The 27045-nt window shown below is 36.8% G+C and overlaps 2 protein-coding genes across 3 annotated transcripts in view; one reads left to right on the top strand and one right to left on the bottom strand.

Annotated features, from left to right (window-relative positions):
* Positions 1-2593: 2593 nt before the first annotated feature.
* LOC137407826 (p53 and DNA damage-regulated protein 1-like) lies at positions 2594-3004 on the bottom strand. Its single transcript, XM_068094206.1, has one exon. It carries the CDS (start codon positions 3002-3004, stop codon positions 2594-2596), a length of 411 nt encoding a protein of 136 aa, XP_067950307.1.
* Positions 3005-5423: 2419 nt separating this feature from the next.
* The window catches only part of LOC137408430 (zinc finger protein 652-B-like), an 81238-nt gene continuing 59616 nt past the window's right edge, over positions 5424-27045 (top strand). The window contains exons 1-8 of one of the 2 annotated variants that reach the window (XM_068094957.1): positions 5424-5475; positions 12268-12404; positions 15049-15195; positions 15299-15574; positions 18675-18770; positions 23560-23888; positions 24252-24371; positions 26001-26129. In XM_068094957.1, the coding sequence (XP_067951058.1) occupies positions 12329-12404; positions 15049-15195; positions 15299-15574; positions 18675-18770; positions 23560-23888; positions 24252-24371; positions 26001-26129 (1173 nt within the window). In that variant the 5' untranslated portion in view covers positions 5424-5475; positions 12268-12328. Of the gene's footprint in view, positions 5476-5530; positions 5596-12267; positions 12405-15048; positions 15196-15298; positions 15575-18674; positions 18771-23559; positions 23889-24251; positions 24372-26000; positions 26130-27045 lie in introns of those variants that run through there. The other variant, XM_068094958.1, reaches the window with a different exon arrangement.

The raw sequence follows: 27045 nt of genomic DNA, 5'->3' as shown, positions 1-27045 counted from the left end.
GACATGCTGAAATGAGGCAACACATTACAGCACACATTTTTGTGGCCCCAAATGTCGCCTATCCAACGAATATGTTCAGACAATGCATACCAAATAAGAATGTAACAAGTTATCTATACATTATCAATGTAGAACTGCTAATACAGTCAATAACCTTATCAGGGATCAAATCATTGAGGATTCGTCCAAGCATCGGACCAACTGAGGCAAAAGCTGTTAGGGTGGGCGAAAACTTCACTTTGCAAAACCTACTCATTGGGTAGTACCCATTCCCATTTAGTTATCTGCCCCCTAGAGTGATAGGGGAGATAACTCTATGCCCATACCCAAGAGAGCCTCTGGTTACCTACAGACAACTATTTCACAAGCTGAAAATACAGATGAATTTTCTTCATCTTGATGTAGAAAATTTAACCTTACTGATCAATGACCAAGAATAGGCTGTAGGGTGCATGGTAAAAAACCCCTATACTAGATGATGACCCCAGATTACGCCAGGGTGACAAATCATGGTGGTTCTTGGCAAAAAGGTAGATGCCAACTCTACCACAGTGAACAAGGTGGATAATACCTGTTTCACAGTTCATGTCCTTTTTGTCCACACCTCTCAGACACTAATTTGTGTCTGAGAGGTGTGAAAACAAGGTTATCATTAATACATATTGCAACTATGTTGTCATATACCAGTCAGCCTATGAGTACTTGCAAGGTGAGCTGTTCACAACCATAGACTCCGAAAAAGGAGCTAAAAATACACAGCAAAGGAAACCATAAAGCTCATCGATAATGTTTAATGTGAGTTTGGAAGACGAGAGTAAGATTATCGATAGTAGAAAATTTATCGAATACCTGGTGAGGTTGACTCACCTTGCCTAGTTTAGAAATTATAAAAGTTTTCGACTTTATCAAGAATATTTCATGGGTAGACAGTACAGATGACTGTTACAAAGTACGTACTCGAGATTGTTCTCTAAAACACTTGGAAAGTAAACTACAATGATCAAGCTTACAATAAAGAATGATGTACACCGGAGTGGCATAATCGTGTCCCAGGTGTAGAGTACAGAAGCCTGAGATGAATATAGCCTCAAGAAACCACAATATTGGTAGGAAACTATGAGTATGTTCATTGAAAACAACTGTGCAAAGCTTCTGCGGGACTTCTCCATTCGGACAGCTAAGCACATCTTGGCAAACCAGCCAGATATCATAGTGATGGTGATCAAGGAGAGCGACAGGGCTACTGGAATATATGTAGCAGTACTCTATGACTAGAACATAGCCAACAGAAGGAGAAAGTAAAGAAAAATTTCCTACACGAATAGGAAACTGAAAAGTGCTGGCATATATGTAAAAACGACTGTAATTCCAGGAGCAATTGGATGCAATAACATCCAATGCCCAAATACCAGCAAGAATCAACACAAGTCAGTTGCAGAAAACCGCATTACTGTAGATGTATTGGGAAAGGCTGAGAGCTTGAGGTGAGTGAACAAACTCCCAGGTCCCTGCTAAGAGACCCTAGCTTGAGTAGGCATTACCTCAAGCTTGGTTAGGCATATGGGTTAACAGAGGTGAAGAAATATATGTTTATATACTATATATATATGTACAAGGGTGCATAGATATACATATATAAATACGTACATAAATATAGATACGTGTATATATACACTAGCTGTGCCGTCCAGCGTTGCCCGGGTATTAAAAATCAGCTTATAAACAATGAGAAGTGATGAGAGTTGCCCGCCACTTGCTATTAGCCTGGCACATTGCCAATGGAAAATTCCAGTAAGCTAGTTAATAAGCACTAGGCTTCTAATGACGGTACGCCATGACGTTGCGTCAGCGTTGTCTAGCTACAGCTATTCTAATAATAGCTATAGCTGGAGTGACACATGTACATACTTTGAGAAATACGTATATATATATAGATGTATTAACTTAATTAAACTGCCAGTAGCTGGTGAAGACAGAACAAGATCAGTCGACATTTAGAGTTGATAATTTATTATTATTGCTGTACCAACCTACAGAGCATAGCTATTTTAGTCATTCATATTTTATTTACATACATTTGATGTCAACGTAAGTGAAAATAAATTGGATATATACTCAGTTATAAGCTCTGATCGCGTTAGACAATAACGGCTTTGTTAAATAATTTTCAGCCATACCTTGAACACATCACATATTAAAGGAGATGATTGCTTGTGAAGACAAATCATTGGCAGTCAGGGAACAGACCAGAGATCATTAGAAGCACACATGAGCTCGATGGCTTAATCATGCCAGCTTCCATGGCCAATGAAGCAAGCAGGGTAATATTGCTTTCATACCTTCAAAGTATTATTTATACAACTACCGTATATGACATGTAATAAGAACCTTGGATTCTTGTAGTGATTTTGTACACAGTCAGAGATCTTGGCTAATTTTGATTTCATTGCCTCGCACTCCTTTCATCATAAACACACAAGCGTGAGCATGAACATAGAATAGAGTACATATAGATTCATACAGTACGCTTCGTATTTATGGCATACTTTCATGAGTGCATAGGCATCAAAAATGAAAAAAAACAGTTAAAATATTACAATAGGGAATGAAGAGCTTTTTGTTCATTAGCGGAGAGAGCTTGCAAGTTAAACCCAGCTGCTTGAGATTTCCCTTCCATTTCTCGTACAGTGTTCAATTTGGTTTTCAGACCATCACGGGCTGAGTTTATTTCCTTGTCTAGTGTTTTGTGGGCTTCATCAAGTATGGAGACAACTGTGTCAGACCTCATCTTGATAAAAGTGTTGCCATAACACATCCAAACTTTATTACTGTCCATCAAGTTATCTTTCATTTTCATCCTGTTCTTAATAGCTGTTCGAGCTTCTCGGGTTTGATTTCGTTTCCTGTCCAGTGCAACGATGCTATGCTTATCCTCTAGCAAGTCTTGGGCGGCAAGTTCAAGCTTTGTTAGATGGTCCAGCAATTCCTCGGTATTTAACTCCATTATCTGCCAAATGACAAATTTAAAATAAAACATGGTACTATCAATGATGTTCTAGTAAACCAATTAGCAGACCTTTTTATCTAGATGCATTCATTGCATTGATTAAGAGCTGACATTTTTTACCAGCCAAATCGCTGGTAAAAAATAGTAGCTGGTAGCTACATTTATAACTGATAAAAATGGCTATAAAGAAGCTTTTATTTTATTGTCTTAAACCTTATGGATTTTAAATTTGGATTCTTGAAGCTAGATTGTGCATTGTAAACACTCTTGATAGACTTTGCAAACAGGATAATACCTGTTTCACAGTCGATGTCCTTTTTGTCCACACCTCTTAGACACTAATTTGTGTCTGAGAGGTGTGAAAACAAGGTTTATCATTGATACATATTGCAATTATGATGTCATAAACCAGTCAGCCTATGAGTACTTCCACCTAGTTCTATCACCTAGTTTATTTCTCAGCAGATTTCACTAGCTTTTTTAGAAGTAAGAAAATGAATTAACTTTGACACACATGTAAAGTATTTCATTGATGCATGTAAGAGTGTCATTACATTATTATTGTATATTGTTTGCCAATAGAATATTTCCAAAATTTTTTTGCGAAACATTGTTAAGTTCAGTGTTTGATGTTATTGTTTAGTCTCTATTGATTGTAATATTAGTAATTTAATTGAGAAAACTTACTAGTTTAATCTCAACTAATCGACCTAACCTGGTTGGCCTAACAGATCATCGTTAAGGTTTAGGCTTTTGCTTCCAAAGCACGAATGAAAAAACAATGACAATCGAATGTTAGAGGCTTCATAAACATTACTAAACTAAAGATCATACTTTGTCTGCATATACTGTGTCCGCATGCTTAATCGCAGGTTAAATGAGGTGGCGAATGTCTTTTTTATCTCCAAAAATATTTAAACTAACAGACTCAAATGGTGATAAAACTCGATCAAGCTGAGAGTGATGCACATAAATAGACTGCAGTAGGTGAACTCAGTTGAGTTGACTAAGTTGAGGGATAAAGATGCAAACCCTTTTTTTTTAATTTTTCCCGTCTTTACTTTTTACCACTTTTTAAATAACAAAACTGATACAAGCATTTGACTTATAGCAAATTATAGTCTTTTATTTATGAATCAATTGGGTTTTAGGAAGGTTAGCAATTGAGAGAGAACTATTATGAACTCTATGATTAAAACTAGTATTAATCATACACATGGTTGAATACTATTATGATATAGTAGCAATGTATAATTTCCAAATCAGCAGTTTGGAATGCCAATGGGTTTAGCAGTTTTGTCTGATATTCGTTATAATAATTCACAATGTTTCTTACCTAAACTATTGTACATCACTATTGCTTACAAAAGAAATAATAATTTATAGCACATGCCTTATGTTTATGGCTTACTAAAAAATCGTGAAACCATAAAATTACTCAACTAGAGATACTTTACGTTACAAACTTTTCAAGGATTCACTCTTTAGGACGTGTTTGCAAAACGTACAACCAAAGACAAGTAAGCAATCGTTTAAATGTGCATCTACTCCTGTACCAAACCTTAAAAAGAAAAAAGTTCTTGAGTTAATGTCATTTATTGAGCTTTACCTCTCACCTCTTCTTTCGAACACACTTCTTTTGAGCAAAAGCATGGCGCAAGCCTTTTACATTAAGCTATTGGCCAGTATTTGGTAGTTATGTTGATTAATAGTCATGTATTCTTTTGTGTGATCTCTTGTTGCGGTTACTCATGTTTTATTACGCCCAGTTTATTTCTTTGTTTATGGTAGTAGGCCTACTCGTGAGTATCGAGTGGGCTTTACTATTAAAGAGCTAAACGTATTCATTGATGACATTTTCCTTATACAAACAACACAAATCCATCATTATTAAGCCTGTTGTGCTAGAGATCACGACTAGGGTTAGTGGCAATGTTTTACCAGTGTTAGTTTATTGATTATGTGCGTGGTTAGCGGAAGACTTTTGATTTAAGCTCTCTAATACAAATGTATAATAAAAAATACAATTATAGAACAAAATTCTTCAACATGTTGACACCAAAACTTTTATTTGATAAAATAACTCTACAACTATATAAACTACTTGAAATAAGATAATAGTAAATTAAAAATAAAAGGTAAAAAGTGTCTGGCGGTTTTTACTAAGCAAATTCTACAAGTTCAAGGAGGCTAATGTTAAAAAAGACTTAGCAGTTTTAATAAATTTCTATAAAACAATTGAAATTTTTGGCGTCAGTACCCAAATAAATAACTGCTCATGCGAATTGAATACGCGCAGGAAAAACGGATATGGCTTTAATTAAAAAGACCAAAATGGAAACGGTGGTTTTGAAAACTTCGATATCATTCGACATGTAAAAAAGTTTTGGCCAATGACATAACATCTTCTCCATTCCATTTTTCGACAATAGCGTCGCAGTGAAGATACAGCTCCGCGGAAAATATAGGTAATCCCGCACTCATTTCTCTTTACATTCGTTACCAGGTGGCATGTGTATGGTGCTATTTCAACTCCTTAATGCGCATGTATGTAAGGGTAACATTTCAACGCCATGATGGATTTGATGGTAATATCATTAACGAGTACATATACGAACCAAATGTAACTTGTGACATTTCTGATACCTCTTACCTAATGGATTTATCCTTCTAGACGCCCACACATTAACATCAGACGATGAATACAGATTTCATCTCTTTATTTTTAGCGATGTTCACTGTTTTGCAACAATTATGTTGATGCGTCGTTTTTGTATCATTCAGCCATGTTATTCAATATCTGATAGGTGTAACTGACCTAAATCAATGTGCGCTTGTGATCACACAAGATTGTTTAGCGTGAGATATCCATGAAAACTGCGTATATGGAATGACAGAAATATCTTAACTTTATACAAATAACTATGAGTTCTTGCTTGCTACGATTGGCAATCACTGCTCATGTATTAGCTTTGTTAGCATGAGAGTATTATAGGAAAAGTCAGTGAGAGTTAGACATGTAAGGGATTTTGAGCATTAGTTTTGATGTCAAATTAGGATATCTTGAAAAATTGAACTTTCAACAAAGTCCTAAACATTGTGTAAAGGTATGCTAAAAGTATAAATGTCAAATAATATGGCATGGTCGGTGCGTATCTCCAATTTCCGTCCATACAGCTGCGGGCGAAAATGTTTTAGGGCCTTCACAATAGCCAGTAGCTTCAGCCGCGTCACGCAATAGTTTGCTTATTACTCTCTTGACCATCCGGAAGTGGCTTCCAGAGCGGTTCTTGTGACAAGACCGCTCCGGAAGCCACTTGGCTAGCGTTCGTATCTAGAATGAACGGTTTCAAGTAGTCCGGATAGGCCAGCAGCGGCGCAGTTATCAGATGATTCTTAATAGTCTGAAAAGCATTCTGACACTCGTTGTCCCAGCAGAATCTTGCTTGGCTAGAGCAAAACTGACTGAGAGGTCGAGATAGTTCAGCATAGTTTGCAATGAACCTGTGGTAATACCCACAAGTGCCCAAAAAGGCTCTGGCATCAGACTTATGCTTGGGCAAGGGCCATTCACTGACAGCTTTAATTTTGGTCACATCTGTTTCCACCCCATCTGCGCTAACCACATGCCCCAGGTAATGCACCCTTTCCCTGAAAAGTGTGCATTTAGACGGCTTCATCTTTAATCCGGCCGCCTTGAGTCTGTGAAAGACTTCTTCTAAGCGTTCTAGGTGAATGTCAAAATCAGCAGAGAATACAATTATGTCGTTTAGGTAGATCAACAGTGTGCGCCAATGCAAGCCCCGTAGAACTGTTTCCATTAACTGTTCGAAAGTAGATGGTGCTGAGGTAAGGCCGAAAAAAGGTCTTGCTACTCCCAAAGGCTCAATCTGGTAGTAAAAGCGGCAGCTTCCTTGGCAGAACTTTCTAGCTCTACTTGCCAATAGCCACTGGCAAGATCTAGAGTACTGAACCACTTGCTACCACCCAAGGCATCCAAGCTATCATCAATTCTAAGAAGGGGGTATGCATCCTTGGTCGTGAGTTGGTTCAGCTTGCGGTAGCCTACACAGAAACGCCAGATGCCATCTTTTTTTTCACCAACACAACTGGAGAGCTCCAAGCGCCATGGTCCTCCTTGACTAGGCCATGTTCCTTAAACCATAACTGTCACGAACAACTTTTATCGTATTTACTAGGTAAATCAGACACGCTGATTCCAATTTTGTACTCAAAATAAAGATTAGTCCACTAACTTTCAGAGTAATGAAGGCTTTTTTACAGCGTTTTAATATCAGTCTCGAAAACAACACGATCGGCATAACAAGCTCTGCCCATAAATACGTGACGTAACCTAGCTTTTTAGGAACAGAAGTTACGGAGGGATGTTTAGACCGATTTAGAATAATAGAGATGGATGTTTTAAAATCCATTAATATCTAAATTCAGCATTAAAAATAATATCAGTCTTTTCTGAAAGGTAGATGAGCTATTTAACATTGCATATTTAAAAAAGCGCGATAACAACGCTAGCTTGTGATAAAACCGCGCTTTTTGAGCTCATTTTTCTCGGCGTCCAGCCCATTTAAACGTCATGTAACAAGCTACGAGCAATTTTAAATAGTTTATATACCTTTCATAAAAAAAACTGAAATTATTTTACAGGCTGGATTTAGATAATAATGGGTTTAAGACACCCATCTCTATTATTCTAAATCGGACTAAACATTCCTAACTTCCATTCCTGAAAAAGCTAAGTTTCGTCACATATTTATGGGCGGAACTTGTAATGCCGATTGTGTTGTTTTCGAAAGGGATATTGAAACGCTTTAAAAAAGCCTAAATGACTTTGAAGGTTAGTGGACTAATCTTTATTTTGAGTACAAAATCGGAATCAGCGTGTCTGATTTACCTAGTAAATACGATAAAAGTTGTTCGTGGCAGTTATGGTTTAAGCTCTTGCACTTGCTTCTCTATTTTGCCTCTTAAACAGGGCCATGCCGGTAAGGCCTTTGTTTGATGGGTCGTGCATCTCTAACCAAAGGAATGGTATGCTGGACAACAGCTGTTTTTTCAAGATCAGACTTGCCTGTACTGAAAATTGACTGGTTTTTCTGCAGTAACCCCGTTGCCCTTTTTACTTGGTCATCGTTCAACCTATGACATAACTGTCGAAAAGCCTTCTCAAGGTCTTCCGGAAGTTTTCTGTTGGTCGTCCCCATGTTTGGGTGATCTTCCACCACCCCAACCATGGAACAGCTTGCAATGACCTGTCCAGACTTCAGCTTTATTTCCGCATCTGAATAGTTCATTATGCGTATACAGGCATCTTGATTTTTAGGTTGATGTATGAACGAGGCCACTACTAGCCCTAGCAGCCCGCCAGTGTGTTTTATACATGCTGCCCCATGCCTCCAAACGCGATTCAACCTAGCTTGAACAGCTTCTCACTCCGGGGTGGCATGGATGTAGTGTATTTGGCCTGAACCTTGACCTGCAATGCTCTCCGTTGGCAGCACAGCAGTCGATCTTCTGTCCTTGGCAGACCCGCTAATTGTTCTTGAAATCAATCTGGCAGTTAGTTTTTGAAGAAGTCAAAACCTAGCAGGATATGGTATCTATTTCGGCAATGATAAAGTTTGTTACAAGTACTTCATTGCCTATCTTCAATGTGACATTCGTTGTCCCTTCTAATGGAATTCGTTGGCCATCCGCAAGCACATCCTGGCCTTCAACTGAGAGGGGGTGGGTGAAGGAAGACGGGGGTAGCTGTTGTAGGAGTCTTTTAGGAATTATGGATCGAGAACAACCATTATCGAGAAGCGTAACTTTCGTCTTTCTTACCTGAGCCCGAACATAATATGATGTGGCCTCGGAAGGTTGACAGAAACTAACTAGTGTGTCACTCCTTAGGTTTGGTTCAGTTCGTTCGGGGTCTATGACTGCTGAACTGATTCGTTTCCCGCCTTCTTTTGCCTGCAGTCACGAGAAATATGTCCTAAACCCTGGCAACTGTAGCGGTGTATGTCTTTGGTGGTTCGAGGCTTCCTGTTGGCTGCCAGTCCATTTAACAGCTCACGCTGAGTGGTTGCCAACTGCCTTTGTGATTCAGTTTATCAGCGACTTCATTCGGTGACTTCATTGAGATATTCAGTGACAGTGATTCTCAGCCTGCAGCTCTCTTTGCTTTTTCAGGTCTTGGATGTCCTCTGCTTCAAATCGGTGGATCCCTACATCAGCAGTTGTCATTGAGTGATATTTATGGATGATATCTACTGCCTCTGCGAGAGAACTTGGTGGTGACAACCGTAATGTCCATGCCAATTGTGGCATTGTGGACACTGCACACAAAACTTTCTGTTTTGCTTGCTGATCCTCTTGATCGGTCATTAAACTCGGATACGCCTTTTTAATTAATGTCATTACTTTCTCTCCAAATTTATGAACGCTTTCTTTAGTTTTTAACTTCAACTCCCGCAAAAGAGTATTTGCCATACTGTGATTGTAGCTTATCGTACACTTCCTCACATGAGTCGCCAGTAGTTCCCATTGTAGCAGGGTCCTTTAGGGATAGCTGCAAAGGTAGCTTCTTCTCAGCATCACTCCATCTGTTATGTTTAGCAATGGCTTCATAGCTAGTGATGAATGTGTCTACATCTTCTGTTTCATCAAATGTGGGTGCGGGGATGGGATTATGTGTTGGGACAGCCGTTTTAGTGTGCCTTGACTATTATTTCCTCCTCATCACCACTGCAGTAGTGGTCACGACACCCCCTTTCCTTGTCCAACCTCCTTTCACTAACCTTTCCTTTTCTAACCTTGTCCGTCGTCGGGTGCGTGCAGACATTCTGGGCTTGTCTAGATTGCTCTAACAAAGACAATCCCACTGCTGCCACCAGTGAAGTAAATTTCACTAGACAAGGCTTGACGACTCCCAAATCAAGAGCGAGTTTACGCAAACTTGATGAGCCGATAAACAGACTCGAGGGCGAGCCGATAAACAGACTCGATGGTGAGCCGATAAACAGACTCGATGGTGAGCCGATAAACAGACTCGATGGTGAGCCGATAAACAGACTCGATGATGAGCCGATAAACAGACTCGATGATGAGCCGATAAACAGACTCGATGGTGAGCCGATAAACAGACTCGTGGGTGAGCCGATAAACAGACTCGATGGTGAGCTGATAAACAGACTCGTGGGTGAGCCAATAAACAGACTCGTGGGTGAGCCGATAAACAAACTCGAGGGTGAGCCAATAAACAGACTCGATGGGGCCTTTTTTCAACTGTTACACCTTAGTAAGCCAATCGCAATAATTCTTGATGTTCGGTCAATAGCACTTATAGTGAATGCAGCTACGATACACTGGCTAATATCACAATGCTAAAGTCAGAAACAGCAACAAGAGTTTTCTTCACTATGTGCCTTGGAAAATCAAGCAGAGCTATTATAAAGAACGCAGTATCTTTATTGGTGTTATATCTCTCAGTACCAAGCAGTAACACAACAGCAATGAAAAAACTGAAAGGTTATATAGCAAACCGATGGAAAAATCTACAGTTGATTGGCTGCACAATAATTAGGTCAACCGTTGCCACAATAAAATATTTCGAATACAAAAATGATAATATTTGTCACTAACTAATCACGCAATACGACTGTTAACAATTTTCTGAGTATTTATATAGTAACATGCAAATCTTAAAGCAATATGGTAATAAATGGTTAACATAAAAATTTGCTAATATAAAACATACATATAATATTATACTACAATGAACATGTATTAAGCAAGCGCATTATAATTTACTGTTCAGATTTGAATAAACGGCGATAAAGTCAGAGAACTCCATTACGCATGCTAGCAGTCTATAAATACGAGTAGCGACTGAGAGTCACTTCATTAGTTCCCATCTCAGCTCTCCTCGAACCTGCCATTCCATCTAAAAAGCTCTGTCCCGTGGTGACAATGGTGGGAATTCCGTGTCATAATTATCGCCAACCTTTTTTATTACAAACCTTAAAGGCTTAGTTCTACTCTAATTTGTTTTCAAACTCAAGTATGAATTCAAAATTTCTAGCAGGTGGAGAAAGTAGCTATTTGTAGAATGAATGCCCAATTATTGCCTTGATGCCCAAGGTATCAAGTTTTGGTAGTTATAATAAAATAAAAGTATCAATGTTGTAACATATGGCACTGTAGGCTTTCCAAATCAAAGAGCTAGTTTTGTCTTTAGGAATATACGGTCATAGAGAAGCATTTGTGAGTTTTTCTATAGTTTGAGATTGCAACAGCTTAAATTAAAACATTTTTATCGCACAGTAGTTTCAAACAATTAACTAGTTTGTTAAAGAAGAATATGTACAATGTCCGCACTCTAAAATATGCAGTGTAACTGTTCTTTTTTTCTTTTCAAGATAATTAGTGTGGTATCTTTTTTGCAAAGCTGTAATAAGGAAAAAAGCTACCATTAGTTCAACCAGCCCCGTTAAGCGATAGCCTTCTGTCTTTGCTCACTCGTTTTTATTGCCCAAATCTCTTGGATCGCTGACCCAACTCTCTTTTAGCTCTATAGTTTGAGATTGCAACAGCTTAAATTAAAACATTTTTATCGCACAGTAGTTTCAAACAATTAACTAGTTTGTTAAAGAAGAATATGTACAATGTCCGCACTCTAAAATATGCAGTGTAACTGTTCTTTTTTTCTTTTCAAGATAATTAGTGTGGTATCTTTTTTGCAAAGCTGTAATAAGGAAAAAAGCTACCATTAGTTCAACCAGCCCCGTTAAGCGATAGCCTTCTGTCTTTGCTCACTCGTTTTTATTGCCCAAATCTCTTGGATCGCTGACCCAACTCTCTTTTAGCTCCAGGTTCAATTTTATTTGTCAAACAAGTGCATTTTTACTGCAGATAATATTTTATCAATTTTCTAAAGCATGAACGAAAACTTCCTTTTGGTTTGTTTAGCTTTGTTTTTATACGCTATAATATTTCTGAAGTGTAAAAACTTATGATTTTATTGAGGTACCTATTATTTTATTGAGGTACCTATTATTTTATTTTCTTACTTTACTTGAAAACTGGTAAAAAAAAGTTGTGCCATATGTTTGCTAACATGCTCTTTCGCAATGGCCTAATTCTCCCCACCTAAACTTTCACCAGACTCGCTACAGTAGTGGCCTATTACAATGTTTTATGCACATGGATCGGTCATGATATTAAAAACTGCAACTCACACTCAAATGGCATTGCAGTTGACTTACCAAGGCGTACTTGTGGGAGTTGTCCCAGGAGAAATAATATTTCCAATCGGTTATGGCTGAACATGGTGGTCTTCCTTCTCAACTCATGGTGGATGACAGCGGCACAACATCTCAGTCAAGGTCGAGCTGTAAGTAGTGTGTAACCCTCGTAAATTTTATGGTATTGACCTGTTTTAAGACCTTTGGGGCTACACACAATTTTAAACATCTGGAGTTCCATAGTATTGAAGCTTTTTTATATAGTAGATGACTTGACATGGTTTTGTGAATGCTTAGATAATTGTTAATATAAGGTACCTTCAGATGGTGATGCGCATTCTTACGTCAAACAAGCAAGTTCAATTTAATTGTTGGAAATCTTAAATGTTTCAACATATTAGAGTGCGATGTTAGATCAGGAAAGCCCAAACAATAATAGTTATGATCTATTTTAGAGTACAAAGTCCAAATTATTAGAAATATTTTTACTTCCAAGACTAATGTCTCAAGAAATTTCGGATGTTGCAATCACTACAAATATTTATTCAATTTTTTTCAAGTTCACGTAATCATAAATTTAGGTTTAGCTGTATATTCATAATAGTAGTACGGACGCTCCCTAACTTACCACAAACGAGATACGTTTTAAACAGCCCTTTGTTAAGCGAATTTGCTCGTAAGTTGTCTCTGTTTGTTATACTGTACGAAACGTGTGTTTAAGGATTATATCAGTATGTTTAAGGATTATATAACTAACCTATATTGGTTTGCATTTAAAGAACACTAAATAATAATAAAACAATATGCTCTATAAAGATGTTTACAACTGGAGAGAAACAGTACTACTGTAAAAGAAATGCTACTACATTTTTTCAAGTGTTGCCTCACACCACTAATACGTTAGCTGTGTAATTACTTGGAAAGATTGATATCAGCGACGGAAAGCCGCACTACTTGGAAAAAGGCACGCAATACAAAATCTAATTTATGGCATCTCTGTATGAACATTTTTGACATACACACAACACCGACCGTTCATAGCTACCGTTGTTCGTAACACGAATGTTCCTAAGTAAGGTAGCGTCTGTATATCTAGAAACATTAATGGATACATGGAGTAGCATAAAGTGATACATTCACAAGCATAGATTAATATGTACATCAACATCTGTAGATATACACATATATATGCACAGGGTAATAGGTTTACAAGCATAAAATATACATAAAGTGATGCATTTACAGGTGCATGATCTTATGTACATCTACATGTACATAGGATAAAATGCTTGTTAGAGTAGTAGATATATGGAGATTTACAGATAGTGATACATTTACCATCATAGAGTATACATGCAGATACATAGAGTAATATCTTTACAAGACGGCTGTAATTTGCATATTTTCAGGACAAGTTGTGAAGTTGCAATCAATGTAAAAAGTAATGGTTCCACATAGCAATAAGGGAAGTATGCAAATATTGCAAGATTTTTAGGAGTGATATGTAAATTATACAGCTTAAAAAAGAGAATAATACTGACAACAGAAGTTGTTATAAACATATGAGCAAGGTATGTCCTGAAAACCTAGATTACACAAGTTGATAAATTCTAGGACTAGATTGTTATCACCTTTTCCTATAAACAATGGTGCCAGCCTGTGCCAGCCATGGTTCTACTCCTTTTTATTGCGATGAGTTCGTGTACGCCTTTTTGAATAGCCTTATAACTAGGGGTGCTTTGCATGTGTACTTGTTGTTTCACATGAGGATGTCACAAACATTGCTCTACACTTTCATGGGTTTCTTGAAGTTTATTCATGAAATGAGAGATGTTACTGTAAAGAAAATTTGAATTAGACAATTACTCACATATTTTAAATATCAGGCAACACTTCGGTCCTATCAGCTAATATGTACGCCAGTCTAGGACTTCATTATCATACCAACTGGATACATTTCAATAGTTTGAGTAGCTCAATGTTTACAATCTCTCTCTAAGGGTTTTTATTAAACTGCCAATGGCCTTTTCTACGAATATGAAGCCGTTCAATTACAAAATATCATTCCATTTTGTATAATCTAGTTTCCAAACATTTTTACTGCCTGTAATGTCGAGCTAAATTCAGCTATCGAAATTACAAAAAAATTCCATGTTCCCTTTCAAGTGTGATAATAAGGTCGATGAAGTTTGGATTAATTTGTAGATGAAATAAAATAATTGTTGTATGAGATAAAATATCGCATCTGGATCAGTTCTTTAAGATCATTTTTAACAAAGATTATTTTGAAGGAAGTTGCTCGTAGCTAAATAAATTTTATGGAAAGAGATGTACTGACACCTTTGGAGAAAATGGTCAAGTTCGTTATTTTTGACAAAAAATTCTGTTTATATTATGAGTGTGGCAAAACACTCAGTCATGATGGATGAAAACTTAGAAATCCACTGCAAAGTTTAAAACATTGGAATTGAATAATGATGCGTCATTTGGCCATGGCCGACTAGAATATTTTTGTAAGAGGCGATAGCAGCTAACAAATGGGGTAAGAAGCTTGTTATTTGGACAAGTATCATGTACACTAGTAGTACCCTGGAACTCTAGCGCGCTGTGAGAGATAGTTAGGTATAATAACTATGTGCACAATTATTCTGCGATGCCAGTTAGAGTGTTGATCTACCATGTTAAAAGTCGCTAGTTCGAATCTTGTATGACTGCAATCTGTTTCCAACCATCAACCCTGGCTTCGGTCAGATGGATACGGCTCTTATTATAGTAAAGATTGTCCCATTGTAGCGGCTGCATCAGGGAAACATGCCACAAGGGCTAAGCCAAAAAAGGTTTTACTACAACCTGCCAATTGTGTAGTTATAATCAATGGGCAGAAATGTCAGCTGAAGATCAATCCGGACACTGGTGTGCTCATGGCTTACCCGGTAAAAGGTAGGATCACACAGCTTTTCTTGTTTGGTTCTTCAGTTTTTAGTTTGCGGATAGTAGATTAATTCTTCTTTCATTGGCCATGTACATGCTCTTTTATTGCTAGGCAATGCTACTCGGGTTGAAGAAAGGAAGAGGAAGCCAGAGACAATTTGTCAGTCACCAGACTCCTCAGAGGAGAGGCTGTCTCAGGTCCTGAATGAGAAACCAGCAAACGATGTTGTCACGAATGTGACGAAGGCACCGGCCAGTATTGTGGCTGTGACTGAACCCTCTCCAGAAAATATCAACACGACAGAAAATCCATCCATCTCCATCTTTCAAGATGACAATGTGCATGAACTGCAGCCGGATGATGTGGCCGATTTCATCATTCAGGAAGGTAGCAAACAATAGTTTGTTAATCATAGATTGTTTGTTAATATTAGATTATACCAGCTTTAAGCTTGCCATTCAGGATATAAGCGGCGTTTACAGTTTGAGTTTTCACTCATATTATTTAAAAGAAAGAAATTATAGCTTTACAATTTGGTTAACTTTCATTAGTGGGAGGTTATTAGTAACCCCGACATTTTTGTTAGGAATATAAAGCAACGAAATTGGAACCTTTTCAACCGATGTCGTACATCTTCTCTCGTTGATCTATTATTTTATCATCAGACAGACAATATCTAAGGCTAGCAGTAAGCCTGACCTTGCCCGGTATTTCTTTCACTTCCGATCAGCTTGAATGCCGCCTGCGTGGAGATTTTCAGTGCAAATTATCAACTTTCTACACTGTTTTCACGACAACAACCCTTGAACCCATTAGTTGAAGGTAATTATCCATAATGCATGCCAAGATGCATTATGGATAACTATGCATGCCAACATAATTCTTTAGTTTCCCATCAGAGTGTTTGAGAAGCTGGCTATCAGGAGTTTTTCAATATTTTGCTCTCAGAAATAGTTGAAATTAAAAAAATGACATGCTGCTTTTAGATAATTGATATTTTGCTAACACGAATGAACACAAGAAATATTTTGTTAAACAAATTAAAATTGTTTGCTCACTATTCGAAAGATGCAACGGAGCTGCGTGATCCCTTTTATTTAGCTGCAAGCCCTTTTATTTTGTAGCCCGAAATTTCTGCATATGCTGGATATATGCATTTAGCTGAGTTTTTCTCTAGAATAACTCAAGGGTTCACATCCTTCATATGTGTTTTCTCTATTTTAGCTACCTTATGATTAGATGATACATAGCACAACGAGGGAGTACTTATATATTCGTTAATGTGGGTTGGCCATGATACATAGCACAACGAGGTAGTACTTATATATTCATTAATGTGGGTTGGCCATGATACATAGCACAACGAGGTAGTACTTATATATTCGTTAATGTGGATTGGCCATGATACATAGCGCAACGAGGGAGTACTTATATATTCGTTAATGTGGATTGGCCCTGATACAGAGCACAACGAGGTAGTACTTATATATTCGTTAATGTGGATTGGCCATGATACATAGCGCAACGAGGTAGTACTTATATATTCGTTAATGTGGATTGGCCATGATACATAGCACAACGAGGGAGTACTTATATATTCGTTAATGTGGATTGGCCATGATACATAGCACAACGAGGTAGTACTTATATATTCGTTAATGTGGATTAGCCAGGGAGGAGTTCATATTTAGTCTTTTTTTACGAAAGACCTCGAACCTTAGAACCTCTACTTATGAAAGACCTCGAACCTGAAAACCTCTACTCATGAAAGACCTAGAACCTTAGAACCTCTACTTATGAAAGACCTCGAACCTTAGAACCTCTACTTATGAAAGACCTAGAACCTTAGAACTTCTACTTATGAAAGACCTCGAACCTTAGAACCTCTACTCATGAAAGACCTCGAACCTTAGAACCTCTTCTTATGAAAGACCTAGAACCGTAGAACCTCTACTTATGAAAGACCTAGAACCTTAGAACCTCTACTTATGAAAGACCTCGAACCTGAAAACCTCTACTCATGAAAGACCTAGAACCTTAGAACCTCTACTTATGAAAGACCTCGAACCTTAGAACCTCTACTTATGAAAGACCTAGAACCTTAGAACTTCTACTTATGAAAGACCTCGAACCTTAGAACCTCTACTCATGAAAGACCTCGAACCTTAGAACCTCTTCTTATGAAAGACCTAGAACCGTAGAACCTCTACTTATGAAAGACCTAGAACCTTAGAACCTCTACTTATGAAAGACCTAAAGGCTTAGAACCTCTACTTATGAAAGACCTCGAACCTTAGAACCTCTACATACGAAAGACTTATGAAATTTTTATGTTACGAAACGTCTTTTGGTAGAAATTTGCTTCGACTTATGAAATATATTTATAAGTATGAAAGGCCTTTGCTATTTTGACCCGTTTGTTAGTTTCATGTTTTGGTCCATGTTTGTTTCCGTAGGTACATCTCAGAACACACCTCACTCACTTTCATTTGCTAACGGAGGTCAGTAAATGACAAGTGCTTTGTTTTCATTCCTTTTATAATTCAAGTTATTATATATTACATACATGGTAGGACAACTTTGGTTTCTAGTGATTCAAGTTCTATGCTTTTTGTATGGAGAGAGTTTGTCAGTTTACGCGGATGTAAATAAATATTTCTGCTTACGTTTTTAAAAACACTTATTCTAAGCAAAACCAAAACAACAATAGAACACCCCATCTTCTGACCTTGACCTTCTATCTTTTGACTGGCATCCTTTCACCTCCTGTGGCCTTTTTTAGCCTTCTCTAGATGATCAAGGCCAAAGATAAACAAACATACCATTCATAGTTTTTATTTGTTATTTCTCATTTTTCACGATGTAATTTTTTATTTGTTATGTAGTAATATCATTTTAATGTGTTTATTACAGGTTTTAACTGTTAATATCTGACTTTAGTGGAGCTTTGAACGAGTTATGGCATTTACATAGTAAAATTGGTTTCTGCTTGCGAAATTTTCTTCTTACGAAACGGCTTTGGGAATGAAATACTTTGGAAAGCAGAGGTTTCACTGTACATGTATTATGACATTGCTAGTAATTACCTATTTATCGTAAAATGAATATGTGAATTATAGTTTAATTAAGTTTGTGAAATAAAACATCCAAGATAAGAATGCATTTATTACTAATAACCTAGTAGCGATATTTTAGTTAGTTATAATTTGATAGTGATGTATTAGTGGATACTACTATGGTAGTGTTGTACGAGTTGATAGTACTATGGTAGTGATGTACTAGTTGATAGTAATATGGTAGTGATGTACTAGTTGATTGTACTATGGTAGTGATGTCCTAGTTGATTGTACTATGGTAGTGATGCACTAGTTGATTGTACTATAGTAGTGATGTACTAGTTGATAGCTTTATGGTAGTGTTGCAGTTAGTAGTAATGTGGTAGTGGTATGTATGTTAGCTCATATTATTATGGTATACTGTTTGATAGAAAATGTGGATGTAAAAGCAGAAGCCACTCAGCAGACGTCTCTTGTAAATAGCAGTGACCTTTCTCTGCCATCTGATGACACCATCATATTACCTGGTAATTACCATCCCAATGCAATGCGTACATCTTTATTACATAAAAGTTGTCTCCCTTTTGAGCATGGTAAGATAACTCCATATTGTTGTACTAGTTATAATTCTAGTTTGTAGTTTTTGATTGTTTATCTGTTGCTAAGCAGCATTAAATTAAATGAAAATACAACAGAAATTCTGCATAAGTGTGCATTTGATGAGGAGTTCGTGTGAAACTTGGGAGAAGTTCGCGTGAAACTTGGAAAGAGTTCGTAGCACTCATACAATAGGGATAAACTGTCAAGTGCAGTATATCTTTTTACGAATCGTCAGAAGTAGGCGTAGAAAAGTTTTTGTCTAGATTTGAGGTACTTTCTTATGCCTGGTCTAGACGTTGTTAGTCTAATGTTGTTAGTCATTTTTATTATAAGTGAGAAAAATTTGGTGATGACTACAAATCATCACTGAATCACTTTAAATCGCTTAGCAATCACCTCAAGTGAGGTTGGAGTTTGTGTATATGCATGATGTCTAAAAGTCATATAACCATTTGGGGTGACTTGTAAAAAATTTCGGTAAAAACCTAAGGATTTCACGGAATCGCTTAGCAATTACCTCAAATCTGAGCGTATCACATACATGTACATTACACCTAGATTCAAGGTCTTTCTGTGCATGATGCACTGGTCAAGCGAATGGATTAATATAGGATCAGTTTAAAAATTTGGAGTTATGTTTTCTGTTTTAACATTTAATTTGTAGTCATTTTCTGTAGGCCTTAGTTCAGATTTGAACACTCTTTTTAAAGCAATTATGATTTTCTCTGCCGATTCCAATATTCATGGTTGTTCTGCACGAATAGGTACAATTTGTTTATGTTTGTGAAAACCGCTTTTAAAAACTATTCAGTTACATAACAGTTATTATGTAACAGTTATTTATTAAGGTTTTTAAAGTTGTAAACGGAAAGCTAATAATGTTAAAGGTTGACTTGCAACAAAATTCACATTACAGTTATTTAGTATCAAAAGATTCACCATATCTTACTCTGTCGTGTTGTAGGTGTCAAATATGTGGAAATGCGATTACAAGCTCTTAAAAGCTCAAAAGTGAAAAGCCACCATAGATTGGAATCAGTTTATTTCTCTGACGTAGTCATTTAATTTGGTTATTAACTTGTCACGTGATATTCTCACGTGAATTGAAAGGCCAATAAAAAGCTCAATATAAAACTTATCGTAGCACTAGTTTATGACAAACACTTCGGGCTTTGCCGAAGACCCCGTATCAAATAGTCAAACATGGATAACTCGAACTTCACGGGAACGAGCGAAGGTGTTCGAGTTATCAGAGCGTTCAAGTTATCAGAGCACTGTCACAAGTCCATTTATTTATTTACTAGTAGATACATGTACATATACAAGCTATAATATAAATCAAAAGCATAAATGGCTTGTTTCAAATTAAATGCTTTTAATGTAAAGTTTACAACTTTTTTATCAACAGGTATAGAGATTTTTCTATCACTTGAGATTGGTTTGTTGTTTGAGGTGATGCTATTGCCAGGACGTTTTTTAAATTAAAATTGGCAAAACTTGATTGTTGTTGAAATGCTCAAAAGAAAAGACATATTTTTCTTGTGAGCGTTTTAACCAAGATCAATTTTGCCGATTTTTCTTGAAGTTTATGCAAAGGTTACCTCACTTTTCCTTGCTTCCTAAGGGCCATCGCCAGGCGGATGTTTGGTAAAAATCAATATTCACCAAACCTTTAAAAAAGTCGTTGACAAAAAAACTTTGCCGATGGTGGTAATAACGACGCCTATAAATTACGAAAATTTGAGATTTACCTCTATGGCTTGGAATAAAAGTGATTTTCTAAAGCGATAACAACTGTCTCGGTAGCCGTTGGGCAAAAAACTGTTCGAGTTAACAGAGTTGAGGTCGAGTTATCTAAAGCAATTTATCATTACGTGGGAACGGACCAAAGAAACCGTTCGAGTTAACCATGTGTTCGAGCTATCCGAGGGCGAGCTATCCATGTTTGACTGTATAGATGCTCGCTACTTTACAGTTTTGTTTCGGCTGGATCTAATCATCAAGTCGTAATCTGATCATGTGACCCAATACTTTGCAGATATTTTCTGCAGCACTTTTCGATTATCACAGCCTCCTTCACAGGTGCCCAACAGGCTCGTCATGATTATCAAACAATGATATGTACTCCTTCGAGCTAAGGTTAAAAAGTTTAACGAATTTTTACGGGAAGTTATAAGATATCAGTGCTAAAAGTGACAGCATTACAATGATGATAAAACACGCGTAAGAACAATAGACATGGTTTTATTGAATGCATGAAGGAATATATTTGTGAAAATATTTCAACGAATGAGGTTGCATGAAAGTGTAAACAGAAACCATCTTGTGACAACTACATCCCATTTGAGCCGTTTTGGAAAGAGAATCCAAACTACGGCGGTCTCGTGCGGCTGCGATTAACTGTTCGTTTTTTAGCTTTCAAGAGCTTGTAACCGTATTCCCCCATATTTTGCACCTACAACACAACAGAGTAAGACATGGTGCATCTTTTGATACCAAATAACTGTAATGCGAATTTTGTTGCAAGTCAACCTTTAACAATGAGAGCATTTCTAAGGAATTGGAACATAATAATTTCATTACAGTACACCCCCGGGCTACGTCGTCCTTGCTTTACAGTTTTTTTTCGCCTTACAAAGTGGATCACAATGTTTTTTTGTTTCCCTCCATGCAGCTTTTTTTCGCGATATGATATCAACAAAGATGTCTCTCAAAAATCCAAATTTGGTGATCAGTGTGCTGAATACGTCAGAATAATGAAGATGCTGATATGCTATTTGCTAAAATCTCTCTCACAACACGATGCTCACTCTCTCTCAGCTCAGCATTCTTTGTTTTAAGTTATAGTGAAAATGAAACCAGAAGCAGGTGATAAAGATTAAAATAATGACAACATTAAAGTTTAGTAAAATACATACTAAAACAGCTTTAAGTGTGTTTTTAGCTATATTCATCTAAGTTAAATTCAAAGTTTTTATTGGACGTATGTCTAGAAGGAAACAGAGCTCCATACGATACATGCTGTACATACTAATGTTACATTTTATTGCAGATCATAACCACTAAAGTTTATTTAGGTAACTATAGTTCTTAATCCTTTGTACCCTGGCCATCCTTGTCAATGTGTGTCAGCAACCCTGGGCAATTTGTCTAATGATCTGAAGTTTTTAAAATTTTATTAAATATATCTAAATGTGCCCATAATGCAATAATATTTGGTGAAACACTAGTAAAAAAAAGGTCCGGTAACACACAGCAAATGTCTCTAAACAGAATAAAAAGTGTTTCACAGTTATTTGGGCTGAAACTGAAAAAATTCGTACGATTTTAAAAAACTGGGAAAAATATTTACAGTAGCATCATATCTATCGAGCATGTTTATCATCATTTAATGACTTAAAATAAACTGGAAAATTATTATTAAAGTATCATATAATTCTTCATTTGCATCACAATCATCCATGACCTACCAACAAACAAGTCGCATCAATTTTTTTCGCCATGTCGTTCCAATAAAAATTGTTATTATAACGAAGGAAGTAGATAAAGATATTTGAAAACAGTTAAAAATGGAAGTGAAATTTCTGGTGGAATACCCTATGCAAGAATTAATTTGATCGGTTCACGCTGTTACTAAAAAGCAGCATTTGTAAACGGAGCCATATAAATGCTGTTATTCTGGAAGTTAGGGTTTCTTACACACCTTTCACAATGCTGGAATACTGGCCGTTAGGGTTCAAAGGGTTAAGGTTAGTATTCTATTTTAAAATAATTTTTAATACATACATTATATACATAAAATTTTGATGATTTTCACCAGGAGGTGTTCACATCAGATAATTACTATTGGTTCCTATACCGCTCTATATATATAACATTTTCACTTTATGATGTCTACATCAGAACGAATTAATGTCGTATGGCGGGTGTCCGCTGTACCAATAAAAAAGCTTTATAAGTTTGCATTTAAAATTTGCAGCTTATCTTCAGAGTAGTATAAATATGTATTGTATTATATACTGCAATATAATACGATATAATACATAATATTATATAATACAGTATTATGTCTTTCCGCTTCTAGTTTGTTAATCTGAATAGAGAGTGTCATATAGGAACAGTATACACTAATCATTTACTCTTCGCTGTTAATCGCCTCCCTTGATACGTGAAACTCCCGAGAAATAGAGACTATTTGTTAATGTCATTTTTTTTATTAACCAACAGCCCTTTTCTCCCTTTGCTAGTTTTGTTAGACAAATTTGAGGGTCGATGGCATTTTATAAGTGTAATGAAGGGTGTCACAAGCATGTTTACATGTTATGTAACCTCACGAATGGCGACAGCTGCTAGCACAATGATGGTCAAGGAGGGATCACACTGGCCCCTAGTATGAGAAAGGTTTACATATTTTATGAATTTTATTTATTTTTATTTTGTTGAGCTTTAAAATTTTTAATGAATTGTTTTACCCCGTAATGTACTGCAGCCACAAAAGGGGAACCACAAAGTAACGTGTGATTTCTATAGAATAAAATGGCAGAAGCGTGTATATTTTGAAGACTTTCCGCCAGTTGTTACCCACAGATAACAACTTGTGGCCTATTTTAATATTTAGTTTTCAAAAGTATTTATGGATTGATGAGTGATATATCTATGCTTTTAAGAGAGCTCTCTATTGAGGCGTCGTTAAAAGTGTATGAAATCGTGTTGAAGGTGATGACAAGGAGAAACTCAAAGGCAAGCTGCCCAAGTTGATCATTCCAAGTGTGGGCGGAGTCCTCACCTCAATGGCCATCAATGAGGAGCAAGTAATGGGTGTGACTAAAATAACTTCCTCCATCATCTCCTCAGGCAACTCGGATAAAGAGGCAATTATCGAGGATGTATTTTGTCCGGAATTGACCATTACTACAAACATGAAGCCTTTGCTCAAGCAGTTCCTTATTAGCCCTGGGACCAGTGGTGGGGAAGGGTCGGCGATCGGAATAAAAACCAGTGGGCAGGACTTGAAGAAACTCCTTTGTACAGACTGCAACTTTCAGGTGCTAAATTAATGAGTGGACAAATCTATTATACTGTTGCTTCTTGGCGCACTTCAGTGTGGGCCAGGTGGCAGACGTTAGTTAAATTGGAGAATGTCCTTGGGGGATATCAGTTGGAGAATGTTATATGGCAAAGGCCGCTTTTCAAGATTTTAAAGTGAGCTGTGTTATTGTCATAGAGCTATTCTTACTGCAAATGTTAGACATATCAGGTCCGTGTACCTTAACTTGTGTTAGCCTGTAAGTGTAATTAATATGTACATGTACATGGAGTGATATATTTACCATCATAGAATATACATGCATGTACATAGAATGTTCTGTGTACAAGAATAGAATATGCATAGAGTGGTACTTTTGCAGGCGTATTACCCGCAGCAGTTTGACAATCACCTTAAGGAGCGACATTCCTCCCAGCTACACAAGTGTAAGTGTTGTGGCTATGTTACACTTGATGAAGGAGAGCTGACCAAGCACTACGCAGTGAGTTGTCTGCACCTTTCTTTTTTCTCTCACCTTGCACTAGAGATGCCCCGATTCTAAATTCACCGGCCGATTCAGATACCGATCCGATATACTGATTCTTATTGAAAAATAATCCGATTCAGATACATAACAACCATATCGGCACCAATACCAAAATCGGGGCAACTCTACCTTGCACCCCTATTTCCTTTGTCTCTTTTTACATCTCTTTCACCTTTCTTTCTCTCGTATTTTTTCTGCTATACCAGTCATCGTCCTTTTTCTTTATTCTCTTTATCATTATGAATATTATCCCATGGAAATAGCATCGAGTCACAATCTATTCCTGAAAGATGTATAAGTCTTGTATATACGGAGCATCATTTTTGTTGTTAATATGTATTTTGAGGACTCATGCAGTCACTATGTTTAGTCGTAGAGCTATAAAATCTTTATCATACATCATTGCTTGTATCAGTTCAATATTTTCACTTAAAACTACGCAGAATCATGTTTTTTCTTGATGGTTTTCATACGACTTGATATTTTTAAAATCACAGTCACGCTTCTACATGTTATTTGTTTGAAGATTTGTTTTATATTTTAAAACAATTGCATGTTAAAGCAAATATTACTATAAGAATGCACCGTAATTCATTTAGTTCGTTCAACAGCCTAGAGGTTTATGATAAGTCTTTTAGCAATAACTGTATTAAAAAGACATCATATAAAACTATGTAAATAATGCGAATGATGAAGTATTGGTTAATACAAAGATGCTATCATTACCTTACCACCAGGCCTGGTATAACTAGAGGCTTGACTGTGTTCTTGTGCATCAATACTGAATGCATTCACCTTGAGTGAGCCTCAACAACTAGTTAGCCTTAAAACTCTCATTTTCTCTTTTGCCGCTCTTGAGCGAGAAAATGACGTAGAGGGGTACATATTATATAAATATTTTACTTTATTTTACAATATATCTTTTCATTTCTTGGCGCCATAGACTTTGCTGTGGAGAAAAAAACAAAGGAAAAACATTGATTTAAATAGACGTCGAAGGTTTGCGTTCCCCTAAATGTAAAATCATCATAAACTTTAAGCCTAAACCAAGTGAAAGGGATAAAAAACGCTAAAAAGTTGTCAATACAAACCAATAATTATCACAGTTATTATACAGTTATTAAATTAAGAAGTTGTTTAGTTTTTTTTTCATTTTTACCAAATCAATCAAAATCGATAAGTTTGGGATGATATTTGAACGGATTAGGCAGTTTATATGTATTTTACTGCTCGTATAACATAAAATATTATTAACGTAAATGTTCTCGGAACGAATTATTAAAGTTTTGGTGGCGTCTACTGTAACATGAAAAGCATCTTTTCAATGCTTATTTATTTTGGGTTTTCATATGGAGTTTTATACATAGTTTTAGGTTGTGCATTTGTTTCTCCGTATCTGCAAAGCATCTTTCGTTTGATTTTTAGTCTTATAAGAATATTTGCTCAAACTCGCAAGTTTCAACGTATGAAACAAATTTCGGGATGAATTAACTTCATATGTAGCGGTTTGAGTGTCTGTATTAATAGCATTCTTTTATTTGCTTTTAATAAGCCTGAACCAATGTCAGCTGTGCTTCTTTACAGGACCTCCATCCAAGGAATATCTGCGAGCTTTGTAACTTTGTCTCCGAGCATGGTTATGTCATCAAGAGACACATGTATCGACACTCTGCAGAAGGATGCACCTGCGAAATATGTGGCAAGACTTACAAGGTGACTGTATTTTCTTGCTGTCACGCTAGTAGGTTGTCTTTAGGGTAAAAACAATTCTTTTAGCCTTCTATGTAGCCATAGACTGAGAACTATCGTCTGCACATCACTTTTAGTAATGCACGATTAGCACGGTCGTTACTCTATTGGTTACTCGTGAATGAATCCGATAGCAAAGGAAATGTTTGTTGTCATAGCCTACAAACCTAAAACTATGCGTAGTGATCTCAGGCTATGAATTTTCATGACGCATCGACGTGCATCAGTTTATCAACTTTCAACTGACGCTTTCTGGCTCAGTTATTGCATACAAATTAGGGTGAAAATTTACCAATAATTGTGACGGTTTTGGATTGTTATGCGAATGCTTGGCCTATACCCGGCTACACCTCATATATTCCCTAGTCGTTTGGTTGTCTTAGCCCACAAACCTAAAACTATATACCCTAGTCGCCCACCCTCATGTGTAAAGAACTCGAAAGCGTGTTAAATATGAATGTACCAAAGTAAACAAACATTCACACACCTCTATTTAATAAGTTATTCTCTCACGATAGAATGTCAAACATAGTTTTGCTTGTGTCATACGACGGTTTATTTTGTTTTGAAAAACACTCACCGGTCTGATGCGTTGGAAGTTTTTATTTCCAACAGTCGTTCCGAGTCCGCGCTTGGCCGCCGCTCTCGGTGTCAGATTATAATAAGGAGATTGTCACATATGACATTATTTAAACCATAACTGTCACGAACAACTTTTATCGTATTTACTAGGTAAATCAGACACGCTGATTCAGATTTTGTACTCAAAATAAAGATTAGTCCACTAACTTTCAGAGTAATGAAGGCTTTTTTACAGCGTTTTAATATCGGTCTCGAAAACAACGCGATCGGCATAACAAGCTCCGCCCATAAATAACCT

Source organism: Watersipora subatra, chromosome 11, assembly GCF_963576615.1.
Source record: "Watersipora subatra chromosome 11, tzWatSuba1.1, whole genome shotgun sequence".
NCBI classification, from domain to species: domain Eukaryota; kingdom Metazoa; phylum Bryozoa; class Gymnolaemata; order Cheilostomatida; family Watersiporidae; genus Watersipora; species Watersipora subatra.
Note: the sequence above shows the minus strand (reverse complement) of the source record. Positions and strands in the feature narration are given on the sequence as shown.

Bases quoted from the DNA above. Each gene is read 5' to 3' on its own strand.
- LOC137407826 (XM_068094206.1), bottom strand. From the start codon at position 3,004: ATGGAGTTAAATACCGAGGAATTGCTGGACCATCTAACAAAGCTTGAA.